Source organism: Rhinolophus hipposideros (assembly GCF_964194185.1).
Source record: "Rhinolophus hipposideros genome assembly, chromosome: 2".
Lineage (NCBI taxonomy): Eukaryota > Metazoa > Chordata > Mammalia > Chiroptera > Rhinolophidae > Rhinolophus > Rhinolophus hipposideros.
Genome location: NC_138048.1, coordinates 36,712,864 through 36,728,201, shown reverse-complemented (window position 1 = coordinate 36,728,201; position 15,338 = coordinate 36,712,864). Strand labels below are relative to the sequence as shown.

The following is a 15,338-nucleotide window of genomic DNA, read 5'->3' as shown; positions in this document are numbered from 1 at the left end:
GTAGGAATTTAGGCCGAATTGAAATAAGTTTTCTGTGCTATAGGCCACTGTGGTTCAGTAATTCAGTTGGAAATTAAGGTGGTGGTGATTTAGATTATCTGGAAACATCTTTGTCTTGGTGGAGATCTGCAACCATGGGAGCATAAAAGAAAAAGTCTTACATTCACGTACTGAACTATCTTATGACCATTGCAACCTTCACCAGTGTACCTTTTGAGTCTCTGCCATGTATAGGGCAAAATGCTAGATACTAGAAAGCTAGTACCTCTAAACACTTGTAGTGTTGTTATATTCTGGGGATTATTGTGAACATTTACCAGAGTTTAACATTATAAGCTTAACACAAGAAATGCATGGCTAGCATTATGGTATGACAGCCCCCAATGCTGTGTCACATGCTGATACAGAGAGGCAGAACAGTGAAGGGCTTGAAAGGGTTAATTTGAAAGGAACACCCATGCTTGCTTTGGCCAGTACTCAGAAGAAGTGTTCTTCACACAACAGCTTCTCCCCCTGCACAGGCAAACACTGAAATGCTTTTGGTGCATTTACTTGGCTTTATTGTTACAGAAGAAATTTCAAGAGTTGACCAAATGAGATTAAACTTAATTTTTAAAAGTTGTCAACAAATTTCATTTGAAGTCTGACTATCACAGTTTCCTTTATATAAAATGCGTGGCGATATTTTCACTGTCTAGGTATCATGTGAACCACTTACTAGAAGCTTCCTTAGTACCTAAATCTCCTCGTGTTACTTTACATATAAATAGGCATTTCAAGCCAAGTTATTCACAAATACACCTTCTGTTCCAGAGTAAGTTTCAGAAAAGCTAGGGTTCACATGTGTCTGGGTCTTAAGTCAGTCAGGGGAGAGTACTCAGTTGTACAGCTTTCCTCACTTTCGTCCCCTGAGTCAGTCTTTATGGGAAGACTTACTTCACTGTTACTGATAGGTAAACTCTGGGCACTGTACACATACAGGCATGTTCCGTCAGAGCACATAATGATAAATGGAGTTAATGTTTACTGAGCACTTGGTAAGTGCCAGGCATTGTTTTAAGCCCTTTTCATAACTTAACTCTGTTAATAGTTACCACAATCTTTCAAGATGAAGGTCCTGGCTTGTACTGGTGTAACAGTTGAAGAACAGAGAGGTGTTGAGGCTATCCAAGGTCACAAAGATTGTACTTGAGAATTGGGTTTCAAACCCAGGCAGTGGGGCTGCAGAGCGTTGTTCTCAGCTCCTGTGGCATGTGACCTTCCATAAACCCTAGGTTAGGGAAACGGGGGTGAGAAACGCTTAAACAACTGGTTTTTGTTTTAGAAATAAAATGTGTTATATAAGGAAATTATATGTGTAATTATGTATGTAGGTATGTATTTTAAGGCCACAGTTTTAATTAAGAATTTTTATTTTCTATCTCCACAATAAAATATATTGTTGATTATTCCTTGACAGGACTTAAAGTTATTATAGTAAATATTGTGATTTTTGTTTTCTTTCTTTGCAGTTTCATGGTTTTCTCCAAATGAAAATATCCTTATTGTTATTTTCCCAATGTTGGCTATACTTCTGTTCTGGGGACAGTTTGGTATTGTGAGTAAGTATTAATTTCTATTTTTCACTTCTGTTTTGGTGATGAAATAATTATTTCTGGGAGGCAATATTAGTGAAATATTTAACTAAGTTGTATTAGGAAGTGTGATCATGTTATAAATAAGAATATATAATCTTAATATTAAGAATATATGTATACATATGTATATGTACATATATATAAATATTCTCCCTCTCCCCTCTCCCCCATAATTTGCTGCCTTCCTGAGATGGTTTTTTTAAAACAGTGAATAGTGGGAATCCTAATATACCTAAATTCTTGCTGATTTTAATGTTTATAGAGACTTACACACATTATTTTCTTTGGTAAAGTGATGGCCACAGCTTGCATTAGTGTTAAGATAGGATGTTGCCCTTTTGAGCATTAAGACTTCTCTGTCTTAATTTCCCAGTTTGAACTTCTTTGTATACCTGTGTTCATCCTTGGAAAAGCCCTGTGTGAACCATGTTTATCATCCTTACTGTGTAATTCTGCAGCCTCTAAGGAAGTCGCCACAGGAGGGTTGTGTTCTTTGATCGTGTTTTGCTGTCATAATCATGTGACCAGATTTCTCAGGGCAGATCTTAAGGCTGTATCAGATTTAGCTTCAACAATGTAGACTTGTCACTAAGTAAAAAGGTAATATGCATTCTGGTTGATGGTTATACTCAGCTATACAGTGGATCCTTAAACAACATAGGGTTAAACTGTGCAGGTCCACTTGTATGTGGATGTTTTTCAATAAATAACTGCAAATGTTTTTTTCTCTTCCTTATGATTTTCTTAACATTGTCGATTCTCTAGCTTACTTTATTGTAAGAATACAATATATAATACATAAAACATAAAATACGTGTCGATCAACTGTTGAGTTAATCAGTAAGCCTTCCAACAATAGGCTATTGTGGTACTTAAGTATTTAGTGAGTCTAAAGTTATATGCTGATTTTCGACTGTGCAGCTCCCTTAACCCCAACGTTGTTCAAGCGTCAACTGTATTTCCATACCAACTTGGTAAATGGAATTTATTAAATTAGTGAAGTTTTGAGATGACAGTCTAAACTTTTAAATGTAAGATTTATTACTTATCTCCCAATAGTGCACTGAAATAGTCATTGAAAGCCAGTTAACATTTATGCAAGCAAGGAGTAAATAATGCTGATTTCATTTATTTATTTCATTCTGCAACCTTTAAAACACAGTGAAAGCTTGTAAAATACTGTAGTGGGTTGGCTTGTTGTATATTTCATAAATTTTACTTCTAAGGCATGTATATCTAGAGTGATATGTCAACATGAGAAATGAGATGAGATGACTGGTTGTACATTGTTAAGGGCTCTTCTCAGTGGGTGGCACTCTGGAAGTACTTGGTGATTTCGAAGCTGTCCTCAACTTTGGTCTAAAAGGCAGAAAAGGGGAAGAAAGGACTAATGGTGACAGCAGTCAAGACATTTCACACCTCTCACTTTCAAAATGGTGTCTAGAATTCCTGTGGAAAATTTCTTAGACTTTTGGGAAGCAGAAGACTGATGTAGCCTCAAGACCTCGTTGGTCTTCGCTGCCGCTCAGAAGGCTTTTAACCCTGTCAACAGAACCGGGCCTTCAGACCGACATTTAGTTTAGGGAGGAAATTGCCATTTTTTTATGATCATGAAATTATTTCACAGGGTGTGATTTGTCGCTTTTGGATTGATTACAGTTTGCTGATCATAGCATTTTCACTAGTAACATTAATTTTAGTGGACTGAACCAGGAGTGAATTTGTTCCTATTAGCCATATTTTTACAAAATAAGCTTTACAATTTTTTTTCTGAGTTAGAAAAGTATACAGAGCACTTTAGGATACCTTATACAATATAGGAAGTTATTAGAGAAAAAAAAATCATCTAGAGTCCCACAACCTAGAAATAAACTATTGGTATATTCTAGTTAATTTCCTGATTCCTTTTCTGTCTTTTTTCTATGTATTTTTCATATCTCTCTTAGAAAAAGAACTATAAATGGACTCATATAGCTTATATACTTGTACATCCTGATTCCCACCTCCATGTTTTCAGAAATCGTTTTATAGCTGCCTATGCTCTTCTTTTAGGAATGCACTATAATTAACTCTAATCTTGATAGATATTGAGAATGTTTCTAATTTGTTTTTGTTTTTTGTTTTTTGATACTGTGAAGGTACCATAGTATCAAAGTATCACTCTGCTAAAGACATGTGAGGCTGGAAATAGTAGAGAATTTTAAGGCTCTTGATACATACTGCCAAATGTTTTCTAGATACATTGTATCAATTACTACTCCAGATGAGAACACCTATCTTTCACCTCACAATCCTGACATCATTATAATTCTAAAATCTTTGCTAATTTGATAGGTAAAAAAAAAATCTTGTTTTAATTTTCATTTTCATTTTTGTGTTAGTGAGGTAAATGTTTTTTTTTTTATATATTTGTTCTGCTGGTCATATTTTAAGGAGTGTGCTTATGAACCTGAAAATATTTTGGTGGCGATTTTTTTTTAGGCTCGTCTTAGAGCAAATAACTGTGTGTGTGTGTGTGTGTGTGTGTGTGTGTGTGTGTGTGTGTGTGTAGAAGGTACATAGTATATACTGATTCGCCTCACCTGAACTGACTTTTAAAGCTGTTTATTAAATACCTAAACATTTGTGGAGCTCTTGCTCTGCGTGATAGTTACTGTGCAAAGTTCTCTCCATCTGAAATCACACTTACTTCTCCCTGGAACTTTATGGGGGTTAGGTACTATTATTACCATTCCCATTTTATAGATAAGAAACAGAGGCATGGATAGGTTAGGCAGTTCGCCTACAATCATCCAGGTGTTTCTTTGTGGTACTGGGATTTGAACGAGTGTTATTTACTACTACACTGTCTTTCCTCCCTGTCTTGAACTTTTTTTTAAATTAACTTTACTAGTTAGTAAAGTTATATAGGTTTCAAGTGTACAATTCTGTATTACATCATCTATATATAACTTTATGTGTTCACCACCCAGAGTCAGTTCTCCTTCCATCACCATGTATTTGATCCCATTTGTCTTGAACTTATTTTGAGAATTATTTTTTCCCCTGAAAAGTGAACCTTTATCTGGGTACACAGACTGAATAAATGAAACTGTTATTGATGGAGCAGAATGTGGACCTGCTTTGTTTATTTAGTCAACAAATGTCTGTTGACAGATGCCTGCTGATTGCTAGGCACAGGGCCGTATGCAGAAAGTGTGGAAGGAAAATGCATATTGCCCCTAGCTTTGTAGCACTCACACTTCTGTTGAGGAGACAAGTAATTGTGCACGTACTGTGCCTTCTGTCACATCTTTGGGGTAGACAGGGATCTCAATCTATAATACTTTTCTTCCGGTACCTTTTGTAAGAGGCCTCCTGTGTATGCCCTGGGGATTCAACCAACAGGAGAGTCCCTCCATTTGTTGCTTTGTTACACACTTTTTGGGATGTGGTACCTTACAGTCCCTAGAGTATTAATAGTAACTCAGACCAGTGACTTTCACTTTCTCTGTTTCTAGTTCTCCTTCACTTCTGATTACCATTTACTGTCTGTACATGACCACAGGGGTTTCTCTCAGTGGTTTGCCCAGCTCTGTCTTTTTGTGGTCCAAGATAAAACCTGGACCTTCTCTAGGCTAAATAAGCCTTCAGTGAAGACAGCAAGTTATGCCTTAACTTGAAGGAGAAAGAGTGTCTTTATACCAGAAGGCTACCTTGGAATTGGTCTCAGGATGCCATTGATCCTATTGGGGAAAGCTGAGGAGCCTTCTGAACTCCTGAATCCACGCCAAGGGCTCTCAGGTATGGGGAGCTCTTCTAGACCTTTCATCTTTTAAAGACAAAGGTCTCTTACAGGGAAATGTTCCTAAATACCTTGTCCTTTAGCTTTAACTTACAAACTTTTAAGCAGAATCTTATGCTCAGCAAACAGGTCAGAAATTACTAGAATCCAATACTAAGCCTTAACCGAAGTAACAAATCTCTGATAGCATTGAAGTTCTGGCATTTGTTTTTGTTCTGACCCACAGTTTCCCACTCCACTGACAATTAAGTTTCTGGCTGATTTTCAGGGTTCCTCTTCTTCACTCTGACAATATAACAGGTACTTTCCATCATTTACATGTTTGATAAGTGATTTCAAGAGTGTTGCCTACCAAGACCTCTAGTTCCTGTACGGTTAAGGTTCATCTCCATATCAAGAACTGGCTAATATTTTGATGTTCTTTAAGACAGGTGTGTCCAGGCTTACTTTTCCCTCCTTGGAACTTTGGTCGTACGGGTATACAAGGAGTCCTCCCTTTACACAGACTTGGGAGACCATAAGCATGACCGTGTAAGCTGAAACTCTGGAAAGCAACTTAATACAAGGGAAAAATTGCTGTTGCTCCATGACCTCTAAAATTTTTGTCCCAACATTTAAAAACTCTCCTACTGTACACCTGAAACTAATATAATATTGTATGTCAACTGTAATTGAAAAATATTTTTATAAACTCTTACTATCAGTAATAACTGTATTCAGTAATGAAAAAAGTAAAAAACTAATATTTAGTACATAGTAAATTAAAACATTAAAAACACTGAAAATTAAAGTGTTCTATCAAGAGTTCATTTTAACAATGCTTGCCTTCTTGTCATAAGACTTCGAATATAGAGCAAGCATCTTTTCAATGCCTTGGTGAATTGCCATACTCCTTCTAAGTTTGAATCAGCTTCCAGCATTTTATCCATTGTGTTTTTAGTGTCATGAACTACCTCTGAGAGTTCCTTTCATGTAAAGCTTTTTGCCAGAGTCACTTCTTCTGGGACATCTTTATTCTTTGTGTCACAACCTCCTTCCTGTCCTAATGTATGCCAATAAGTTTTACGAAGTTCCTCTGGCTGCATATCTAGAGTCTCTTCAATGGCAGTAGTTGACATTTCCACAATCAGCTCTTTCTTCTGTAATGCCATTTATGTTCTGTTTGAATTTCACTTTTAGCATTATCACTTTTCATTTCTTTGCTCTTTCATCTTTATTGCCCAGTTTCCTCCTTTGATTATCCATTGTAAAATGTCACAGTGGTTTATCACGGGAAAATAGGAGGTAATACAACATAGGCTTTGCTGTCTGTGCGTGAATTGAGTAACAGATGTGCAGTGACCAGTCACCGATAGTCTTTGAAAGAAGTGACATGATTGGTCCTCTTGGAAAGAAGTGACATGATTGGTCAGGGCTCATGATGCACATCTGTTATTTATGTAGTGATTTGTGGGCTGAAGAGATAGCAGTGAAGTTTGCACTTTATCAGTTACTCAGTTTACATACTGTGATAACTGAAATGTGAACTGTGTTTTTAGGAGACTTATGTTATTTAATTAAGTCATGGTAACTGAAATTCATGCATATCGGAACAGTGCAAAGCCAGGACTGCTGTAATGTATTTAAAACTCATGCCTCCTAGGCACCTTTTATTTTCTAACTTCCTAGTCTCTGCACAAGATTATGCCCCAAGGATTTTGGTTACTGATCGAGGTATTTGTTTAGGTGTCCCTGTAGAAATTATTGTTGGAGAATTCAAGGAAAAAAATTCTTTGTCACCACAGCCTTGAGATCCTACTAAGTCTTTCCTTGAGTTCAATTTTGAGGACTAGCTTAATATTGAAAGTCATTAGTCCATGAAGGCACATTTTTAAAAAGTAATGAAATGGGAAATTTCTTTGTAGATAAAAAAAAATCATTCTGAAGAAGTGAGGCTACATACCAACTTGCACCAGGAAATTTCTATCCAGGAAGGTAAAATATCATCACAGTAAATATTACAAAGAATCATTCTGTGACCTGGTTGATGACTACTATTAATAGGACTTTTTTCTTAACTTTACTCTGAATGCCATTAAATAATCTTGAACTCTCAGTGCCTTTCCTTGATCCTGTCCACATAATTATCACATTCTGTTATTAAATTTAATGCTCTGTGCACTGATTTTATTGTAGGAGAAGCCAAAAAAAAAAAAAAAAACAAAACCACAAAACACACACACACGAAAGCCTGTAGCTCAGCAATACACTCTTGTAGAAATGTAGTTGCTATTGCTCTGATCTTTTCCAAATTCCAACATCCCAGCTTCCTGTATACACTGTGAAGTTAGGACATCATCCACAAGACCAGCGAACATTTGGAACCAAGGAAAGGGAGTTAGTGTGCTGGACAGCCTCTTCAATCTTTCATATTCTAAGTACTTGCTATACAAAGGCTGGGCTCTTTTATTTCTGGGTCCGATAGACTGAGAATGTGATTTCTAGTTATTATTCATTTGACAATTGTTTCATCAAAACAAATTGGGTAGTGTATGGAGCTTATTATGAAATTATTTCGCTTGCTTTCTGGCAAGTAACCAGTTTATCATTGGCATTACTATTCATTTCTTTCCCTAATACCAGTTTCACAAAGCCTGTTTCGTTTTATGAGCATGTTAAGTTTTTTTTTATTAATAGTATTTTAAATTTAATAAAATAGTTTTAAAATTTGAAATTGTAATTTTATTTTAAAAGTTCTCACATGTGCTTTATCCTGCATTGAAGACAATATTGATTTTCAGCTCATTAGATACCAAAAAAGATCCTAAAAATTCCTTTCCTAGAGTTACCAGAAAATAGCACTATAATAATAAAATTAAACACATCAAACCTTTATGATTTATTCTTAATCTGATATGCATTATACCTCACTGGTTAGCCTTGTATCATCATTAAATCACTAATCACTTAGGAAGGGACCATCTAAATGTCATATCTTTGAGCAGGCATCGAATTCTTGGATTTGGGGGTTTTGTTCATAGACTGGTCTGTGTGGGCCGATATAGGCTTATCAATCCTGTTTTCAGAATATCATGAAAACTAAGATGATAGATATTATTTGATTTCCAAATTGATCTGCTAATTTCACCAGATTTCATCAACCACAGCCTGCATTCTATCTTATTTGTGCAGGTTATCAGTGATTAGGAGACGAGAAAACCCTAATGGATTATCTGTTTCTAACATTAGCTGTTTCTTCAGGTGGCTAGAGGGATAATGACATTTCTTTATTCACATGAATTTGAAAGATTACGTAAAGGAGCTTTTTTAGGCTAGAGTAGACCCACACCTTTTATTTAAGTGGGGATTAATATCTAAGAGTAACACTTCCCATCATTCACTTGCCTCCCACCCCAAACATACACACTCACACATTAGAATGTAAGGGCCTTGAGGCAGGAGAATTTGTCTTTGGCAGCTGCCAGCACTTAGGATAGTGATTGCATAGTAGGTGCTCAATCAATTCTCCAATAAAGTAATCTACTTGTACCTTGATTTGGTTGAGATGGATGGATAAAAGGGCCTGGTGCATTGTGGCTACACAGTAAATATTTATAGAACAAATGAATGAACCAGCCTAGCTCATTTCTGGGAAAGAACTGGCTAGATTTAATTATTTTTACAGAAGGTATAAAAAGGAAAATTTTAGAATTCCTAATTTATTGACAAAATGTAATATTGTCTCCCTGTATATTTGGTATTTCTGTGTCAGTAGCACTAAATTTACATGTTTCGTTAAAAATGTAAATACTGACAACACCAGATGCTAATGAGGATGTAGAACAACAGGAACCCTTCATACACTGCTAGTGGGAATGCACGATTTGGCAATTTGTTACAAAACTAAACATACTCTTTCATATGATGATCCTGCAGTCGTGCGCCTTGGTATTTATCCAAATGGAGTTGAAAACTTATGTCCACACAGAAACCTGCACATGGATGTTTATAACAGTTTTATTCATAATTGCCAAAACTTGGAAGCAACCAAGATGTTTTTCAGTAGGTGAATGGATAAATGCACTATGATACATCCAGACAATGTGCTAATTAATATTCAGCACTAAAAAGAAATGAGCTGTCGAGCCGCAGAAAAACGTGGAGGAACAATAAATGCATGTTACTAAGTGAAAGAAGCCAATCTGAAAAGGCTGCGTGCTGTATAATTCCAACTGTAAGACATTTTGGAAAAGGCAGAACTGGAGACGTGAAAAGATCAGTAATTTCTAGAATTGGGGTACAGGCAGAGCACAGAGGATTTTTAGGGCAGTGAAAATACCTTGTATTATACTATAATGATGGGTATTTGTCATTATACTTTTGTCCAAACCTATAAAATGTACAAAACCAAGAGTGAAACCTAAGTTAAACTATGGGTTTGGGGTGATTATGATGTATCAATGGAGATTCATCCTTGGTAAAATATGTGCCATTCTGGGAGTGAGGTTGATAATGGGGGATCATGGATGTGTGGGGGCAAGGAATACATGGGAGTTCTCCGTACCTTCCTCTAAATTTGGTTGTAAACCTAAAACCGTGCTTTTAAAAAGTATTTAAAAAGTGTAAATACTGATTTCTCGTATTTTGTTTTGTGTACTCTTTCATTGACTGTGGTTACTTAAGTAGATCACACTAACGTATTTGTTAGAAACGGCTGCTTAATTTAAGGAACAGTTGAAGGAAGCCTTGGATATAAATAGTAGTTGAACCAATCATTAGAAACTAAACCTAACTCCAATACTTAATATGCAAAGATTTTGAAAAGGTCATTCTATGGTAAAACACTGTAAATAGTAGTATTTTTGTGGTGTTTTATTTGTGTTACTATTGTTGGCATTGTTTTTCTCCTATAATTCTTATAAGCCTGCGAGGTTGAACTCTTATTTTTATTAGGAATAGTGTAAGTCCACAATTTTAAATACTTGTTTTATTTTTTTTAATTACAGTTGACATACAATATTATATTCATTTCAGGTGTACAACACAGTGATTAGACATTTATGTAACTTACGAAATGATAATCCCAATAAATCTAGTACCCATCTGACACCATACATAGTTAATACAATATTACTGACTATGTTTGTTATGCTATACCCCACATCCCCATGACTACTTTGTAACAACCAATTTGTACTTCTTAATCCCAGCTCCTTTTTCACCCACTATTCCAACACCCCTCCCATCTGGCCACCATCAAAATATTTTCTGCATGTATGAGTCTGTTTCTGTTTTATTTGTTCATTTATTTTGTTCTTTAGAGTTCACGTATAAGTGAAATCATATGGCATTTATCTTTATCTGACTTCACTCAGCAAAATACTCTCTAGGTCCATCCATGTTGTTGCAGATGGCAAGATTTTGTTCTTTTTTATGGCTGAGTAATATTCCATTGTATATATGTACCATCTCTTTTTTATCCATTCATTCATTGATGGACAGCCATGTTGCCTCCATATTTTGGCTATTGTAAATAATGCTGCAATGAATATAAGGATACACATGTCCCTTCGAAGTAAAGTTTTGGGTTTCTATGGATAAATATCCAGAAGTGGATTACTGAGTCCTTCTTTGTCCCTTGTTATGGCCTTTGTTTTAAAGTTTATTTTGTCTGGTGTAAGTATTGCTACGCAAGCTATTCTTTTGTTTTGTTTTGTTCTCATTTTCATGAAATATCTTTTTCCCATCCCTTTACCTCAGTCTATGTGCCTTTCAATCTGAAGTGAGTCTCTTGTAGGCAGCATATGTGAGGGTCTTGTTTTCTTATCCATTCAGCCACCCTGTCTTTTCATTGGAGCATTTCATCCATTTACATTTAAAGTAATTGTTGATAGATATGTAGTTGTTGCCATTTTATTATTCATATTTTTTATACTTTTTTTGTCTTCTTAAAGAAGTCCCTTTAACAATTTTTGTAATACTGGTTTAGTTATTATGAGCTCCTTTAGCTTTTTCTTGCCTGGGATGCTCTTTATCTCTCCTTCAATTTTAACTAATAGCCTTGATGGGTAGAGTAGTCTTTGTTGTACATCCTTGCTTTTTATTACTTTGAATATTTTGTGCCAATCCTTTCTGGCTTGCAAAGTTTCTGTTGAGAAATCAGCTGACAGTCTTATGGGAGCTCCTTTGTAGGTAACTAACTGCTTTTCTCTTGCTGCTTTTAAGATTCTCACTTTGTCTTTAAGCTTTAGCATTTTAATTATGATGTCTCTTGGTGTTGGCCTCTTTGCGTTGATACTGTTTGGGACAATGTGCATCTTGGGTTTGTAAGTTTATTTCCTTCGCCAGGTTAGGGAGGTTTTCCATCATTATTCCTTCAAATAGGTTTTCAATTCCTTGCCCTCTGTCTTTTCCTTCTGGTACCCCTATAATGTGAATGTTGGTATGTTTGGTGTTGTCCTATTACACTATCCTCATTTTTTGGATTTTTTTTTTCTATGTGCTGTTCTGACTGGGTGTTCTCTGCTATCGTATCTTCTAAATCGCTGATTCAAACCTCTGCTTCATCTGATCTACTGGTGATTTCCTCTAATGTATTCTTCATTTCAGTTATTGTTTTCTTTATTTCTGACTGTTTTATGTTCTCTATCTCCACTTTCATGTTTCCTATCTCTTTGTTGAAGTTCTTACTGAGATCATTGAGCATCTTTATAAGTAGTATTTTGAACTCTGCATCTAGTGTATTGCTTTTCTCCATTTTGTTTAGTTCTTTTTCTGGAGCTTTGTTCTGTTGTTTCATTTGGGACATGTTTCTCTGTCTCCCCATTTTGCCTGCTTCCTATGTGTTAGGTTGAGCTGCCATACGTCCTGGTCTTATTAGAGTGGCCTTATGTAGTAGGTGTCTTATGGGACCCAGTGGTGCAGTCTCCCTGGGCACCTGAGCCAGGTGCTGCAGATGTGTTCCTTGTGTGGGTTCTGTATGCCCTCCTGTTATGGTTGAGTTGTTTGTACATCAGTAGGAGGGATTGATTCTCAGGCTGATTGGTTGTGAGGAATGACCATGACTACAGTGGAGGAACTGTTGTGCAAGGGCTAACCCTACAGAGCAAGATTGGCTTTAGCAGGGCTCTGGTGCCTGCCCAGTCTGCTCTTTGGATGTGTTGTCTGTGGCTCTAGCTGGTTGATGTTCCAGCATGCTGTCCAAAGCCAGCCACTGGGCGTGTCAGCCATGAGGCCTCCTTGGAGGGGCCCTGCCACAGGCCATGGTCAGCCTCTGCCTGTTCCCTGCTGAGGGCCACCTGACATTAGCCATAAAGCATTCCACAGATGTCTTCCACTTCTCCTGGGCTTGGAGGTGCCTGGTAGAGACTAAGCTACAAACTAAGTTCGGCTGCCACTAGTGCCCAGCTTGGAGCTGCTTAGCAAGTACACGGCATGTCGAAGCGAAATGCTGCTTGTTTGGGGTTTGTGAACCTTTGAAAAATTTTAGTTAAGTATGCAGCAAGAGCCAAGATAGGCCATTTATATGGAAAAGCCACTGGAAGTGGCTTGGGTGGGCCTGCATATTGAGTGTGGCAGGGTTTCAGGGAATCATCAGGGTGGGCTGAATGATGTTGGCCAGGTTGATGGAGACTCACATTGGTGACTCCTTGTGTCTGCATGCTAATAGGGGAGAGGGCTCAACAAAGAAATAATGGCTTCTGCCAGCACTTCTGTCTGGGAGAAAGCTGCCCCTCCAGCCTGCCCTGAAGCCAGACAACTCAGTTCACCCAGGTTTGTCCCTGGCATCATTGAAGCTGCTTTCCCATAGCTGGAGCCCAGAATAAGTAAGTCTGTCAGCAGTTAAGTCTGTGTGCGGGTCCTTTAAAAGGAGAGTCTGGGACAACAGCCGCTCTCCCTTTCATTCAGCCACCACCTCACTTGTTTTCACAACCAGAAGTTGTGGGGACTTCTCTTCCTGGCATTGGAACCCTGGGCTAGGGAGCCTGGTATGGGGCTGGGACCCCTCGTTCTTCAGAGGTAACCTCCATAGCTGAAATAGCCCTCCTGATTTTTAACCACCATGTGTGGATGTGGGACTAGCCGGTTCACATCTCCGCCCCTCCTACCAGTCTCGATGTGGCTTCTTCTATATGTCCTCAGTTATAGGACTTATATTCAGCCAGACTTCAGGCCATTCTCAGGGATGATTGTTCTGTAGTTTAGTTGTAATTTTGATGTGGTCATGAGAGGAGGAAAGCAAAGCGTTTACTTACTCCACCATCTTGACTGGAAATCTAAGTCAGCCTTTTTACATGAACTTCTACTGTATTTGAAGGTGAATTGTTGCTGCTTGATCTTAGTAGCTCTTTTATGTATTAAACCTGGATAAGTGCCTTTTGAATATTTTATTAATTGTGAAGTGCATTTGAAACAACGTCTATTTTAGAACCCTTTTGCAGAACTCTCCAACTCTATTTAGGTAACAAGATGCATTGAATTAAAATGGAAAACCTGATATCTGTCTAGAAAGAGTTTATTTTTTTATCTATGTGTGTGCCTTTTGTAACCTATACATGGAATTTCATCCTAGCCAGTTTATGATCCTAGAATATAGGGAAGCTGTGAAAATCTGTGCCCCATAAGGCAGGGTCATGACTGAGTAATAGTCATGAGTCCTGTAACTAACTGAGTGGTTAAGTTCCAAGTCTGGATGGATCATATGAAAGCTTGGGGAACTTGGCATATTGTTTTTCACTCTTCTCTGATTAATGCAGATTTCAGTTACTCAGGTTTACAATTGATGATTGATTAGCCCTCTATCTCCACCTAAAAAGAATAAAGTTGAGGTTCCACTCTAAAGTGTGAACAGGTAGCGATTTAAAAGAGGATTCAGGTGCTGTGTTATACCTTGAATACCTTAACCAAGGGTTATCATATAACCGTAGGTTATAATACCTTAAAAATAGATTTTATCATGGTCATTTAGGGTGTTATTTATTGTTTTTACTGTATTTGACCTGTTTGTCATTTTAGTGGAAGCAAATTTAATGCTAAATACAACATTTAAAAAAAATTTTTCCCTCAGGACATTGATTAATGGCCTAGATGAAACAAAGCAGAATTTCAATCGTACACTCTGTTTTTCTTTGCTACTCAATCTGCTTTTAGGTTACTGTAAACAACTTTCTTGGTTAAAAATTAATTTCAATATTAACAAAAACAAAACCCAAATGATGAAGATATAGTAAAAGAAATAATATTTTTAGGCATACCCATTGCATTACTCTTTTATGGAAGATACCAGATACTTGACAGTAGAGCTAATGTCAAAAACAGTAACATATGTGATCAGTCCTGTTGAGTATTTATAGTTTGTTTTTATGAAGTTATTTTAGTTGAACATTTCAAGCGGTTTTCCCCCTCAGGATTTCAAGAGGGTGTGATTTGTCCAATGTGTTTATTCTACTCTTTCAAAACCAACTATCTAGATTTCCAGATGCTTTACTAATTTTATATAAGGTAGAACACATTTCTCTTTTCCTCAGTATTACTAATTAATTAACCAGTTGCTTCCTATCAGCATTATCTACATCAGTTGTAAACCTGAGGCAGTTTTTCTCCTCAGGGGGCATTTGACAATGCCTAGAAACATTGTTGGTTGATGCAACTAGGAGGCTGTTACTGGCATGTAGTTTGGGATGCTATTAAACATTCTGTACTGCCCGGAGCAGCCTCCTTCCCCAACAAAGAATCATCTGGCCCAAACGGTTGATGATGCTTCAGTTGAGAAAGTATAGTGTATAGGACTTCATATTTAAAGTGTAGGGGGAATAAAAACATCACCTATAAATTGAGCATTCATATTTATGCTGCCATGACACTGTTTAGCTATTGACTTATTCTGAAAAAGATTTGAGGTGGCTTGACATGGTTTGAAGGAGTTGTTCCTCAAAGGT

The 15,338-nt window shown here is 37.1% G+C and overlaps 1 protein-coding gene across 5 annotated transcripts in view; it reads left to right on the top strand.

Annotated features, from left to right (window-relative positions):
• The window catches only part of CD47 (CD47 molecule), a 59,232-nt gene that overhangs the window by 22,019 nt on the left and 21,875 nt on the right, over positions 1 to 15,338 (top strand). For all 5 annotated transcript variants that reach the window (XM_081071007.1, XM_081071004.1, XM_081071005.1 and 2 more), the window contains exon 3: positions 1,512 to 1,601. In XM_081071007.1, the coding sequence (XP_080927133.1) occupies positions 1,512 to 1,601 (90 nt within the window). The remainder of the gene's footprint in view (positions 1 to 1,511; positions 1,602 to 15,338) is intronic.